Source organism: Cyprinodon variegatus, unplaced genomic scaffold, assembly GCF_000732505.1.
Source record: "Cyprinodon variegatus isolate N-32 unplaced genomic scaffold, C_variegatus-1.0 Scaffold17, whole genome shotgun sequence".
Taxonomy (NCBI): Eukaryota; Metazoa; Chordata; class Actinopteri; order Cyprinodontiformes; family Cyprinodontidae; genus Cyprinodon; species Cyprinodon variegatus.
In genome coordinates, this window is record NW_015150470.1 from 1,786,562 (window position 1) to 1,789,383 (window position 2,822).

General features: G+C 33.1%; 1 protein-coding gene across 1 annotated transcript in view; it reads left to right on the forward strand.

The window, feature by feature from the left end:
- The first annotated feature begins 624 nt into the window (after nt 1-624).
- LOC107092501 (DNA polymerase delta subunit 3-like) overlaps nt 625-2,822 on the forward strand; it is a 4,652-nt gene continuing 2,454 nt past the window's right edge. Inside the window, exons 1-2 of the mRNA XM_015387007.1 lie at nt 625-755; nt 1,124-1,179. Of these exons, the coding sequence (XP_015242493.1) occupies nt 699-755; nt 1,124-1,179 (113 nt within the window). The 5' untranslated portion in view covers nt 625-698. The remainder of the gene's footprint in view (nt 756-1,123; nt 1,180-2,822) is intronic.

The following is a 2,822-nucleotide window of genomic DNA, read 5'->3' on the forward strand; positions in this document are numbered from 1 at the left end:
TAGAGTTGTTGCAGGGATGACAGTGGGATGTTTTAAAAAACTGAAAGGAAAAAGTAATTAGTTATACTTCATAAATTTGGTCTTTTTTCTTATTGTTTGTTCTTTGTTCTTCTTTCTTTATTAGGTATTATCACATATTTTTAATGCAAGGGTGCGGTAGATTACAATGTGTTTGGAGGACCCTCGAAGACACAGCCCTTCCTCATTTACATAATGAGGCAGAAATGCATACAGAAATATAAAAACGACAGGAAGAAATAAGCAGCATTTAAGAAATAAATAGGGTAAAAAAAACAATACAAAGGAAGAATGAAATAATATATAAGGCACTTATTACAAAGGCGAATAAATAAAGAAGCTAATTAAAATAGACATATATGTTTATGTCTCTGTATAATTTAATTTCTACCTACATTTATCTGATTATTTTATTTTGGGGGGAATTTCATTGTGTGCTTATTTATTTATTTCCGTATTTATTTTTAACTATGTCAGAGCTGGTCCTCCATAAACGTGTGAGCAGTGACAAGTGATTTTAACTGCAAAGGCAATTAACCTGTTAGCCTGTAGAGGGCAGCCTAGAGTAGCTTATTGCGCCGGAACAGCCTCCAGACACGTGATCGAGACCGGAAGTAAATAAACTTCTTTCCCGCGCAGTTGGATTAATACAAGCTAACCATTGAGGACAGTCTGACACAATGGACGAACTTTATTTGGATAATATTGACGAATATGTCAACGACCACAACAAGATAGTAAGTATCTTTAAATATTTTTGGGGCTCTGTCATCTTTAGTGTTTCGGTTTTGCTTTTGACATGTAAAATAAGCTAGCTTAATGGAAGTAGCCGTGGAAGGACGTTAGAAAATCTTGACAGTTAAATGTCTTACAACTTCTTAAACATAACTCTCAATATGTTTGTAGGGTTTTTAAAGATAATGGTAAGAGTTGGCCGTCTGACTCATTCGGCTTTGTAATTTAAACCAATAAATGTTGTCTTAATAGTTTATTTTTTAGCGACTGAGTTCTGAGCATCTAGCCATACACTTTCCTCATCTCAACATGTAGAAACAAATTCACATGTAGACACAATGTATTTATCATTTTTATACGTATTTTCCAGGTAACGTATAAGTGGCTGAGTCTCACTTTGGGAGTCCATGTCAACACAGCTAAACAGTAAGTTATATGGAACCGGCTCTCTGTGTTTGTTTGCAGGCTTTATTCCCTTTCTTCAATTAACTGCGAAAAAATATTTATAGAAACGTTTAGATGACGGTTTTACATTTGAAAACTGCAACATGGCAATAAATTTAATATAAATCTGTAAATAAATTCTAGAAAAGATTAAAAACTATGTCATGGCTGGGTTATTTTGCTAAATGCAGAATAAATTGCAATAAAATAATAAATGCTTTTAAAGGCACTATATGAAAATTGGCACACAAAAAAAAACTTTAACTTTGTTCTAAGGTAGTTTACATACAATATACTTGTTTGAGAGAAATATGAAACTTGAAAGGTGTTGCAGACTTTGGTTCCAAATGTCATTGTTAAAACTATTTTTTTTTCACATAGTTTTTAAAATTTGAGAGAATTTCAGCCAAAGTAAAACCTCATTCAGTTTAAGATCCAAACCAATAAGTTGATTTAAATGCTTTGTTGAAGATAGGCTCTGTGTGTTTTACATCTTGAAGCTCTATCTCTCCAGTTCTTGTTCCTGAAAAGAAATCACTCGGGACAAACCCTTCAAATAACCCTTCATAACTTATATGTATTAAATAACCAGGAGACATGACAACAGATTCTGATAGAAATTGTAATCTAACTCAGATCAGAGAAGTTGCTTAGAGTTACTGAAGGCAGCTGCTCACCTCTCAGGAAGTGGTCCCGATTAACAGTTAGAGGAGCATTTTATACATCTCCAGTCTGGCACATCATCTTAATTTACATCATACATGTTAGCAGATGAGTAGACATCCATGGCTCCAGCCTTATCAAAATATTACTCTTTGTTCATAGCTGAAGGACACCGCTCTCATTCCATTCCCAAATCTTGGCCAATTACAGAATGAAGATTATAACTGTGTATCCAAACAGAGGAGCTGTCTCAATTAGATTAAAACATCAGTTCTGACCAACAACAGGCAGCTAATACCAAGGTGTAATTGACTCACACATCTTCAATGATGATTATACTAACAGCTTTGGGTCATATTTTCAAATGGCTAACAAATACTTTAAATGTTAAAAAAACAATTTTGAAGTTTAAAAAAGGTGGGAATTTTGAAGGAATGTTGCCAGTAAACTAATTCTGGATTTGAAATAAGCTTATATTCCTGCTGCTAAAGCATAAAGGTTGAAATAATTATAATATTATAATAATATATTATACTATTTGTTATATAATAACAAATATTCTAAGATTGCGTACACTGAAAGAAAATGATAAATTGACCTCACCATAAATAGTATCTACATTAATTGCATGATACATTTAAATAAGGTCAATATTTTATGTTTGTAAGCTGGTTTGTTTTGGATGAGAAAAGCTTTCCCTCAGCCCTCTCATTATCGTTACCTTAGAGAGAGTGTAGAAAGAGAACCTTTATGATGAAGGTATAGCAAGTCAGATGAATGCTCCTTGAGATTTTAAGAACAGATGGAATTCGTTATAAAGCTGAAAGTGAGAGAGACTTTGTGGTTTATTGATTGATTGACTTAATTGATCTCACAGTGGGGAAATTTACTCGTTACATCGGCTCAATAGTGAAAAAGGAGAAGGTGACAAAAGGAACATAGGTTGTAAGGTATATATATAT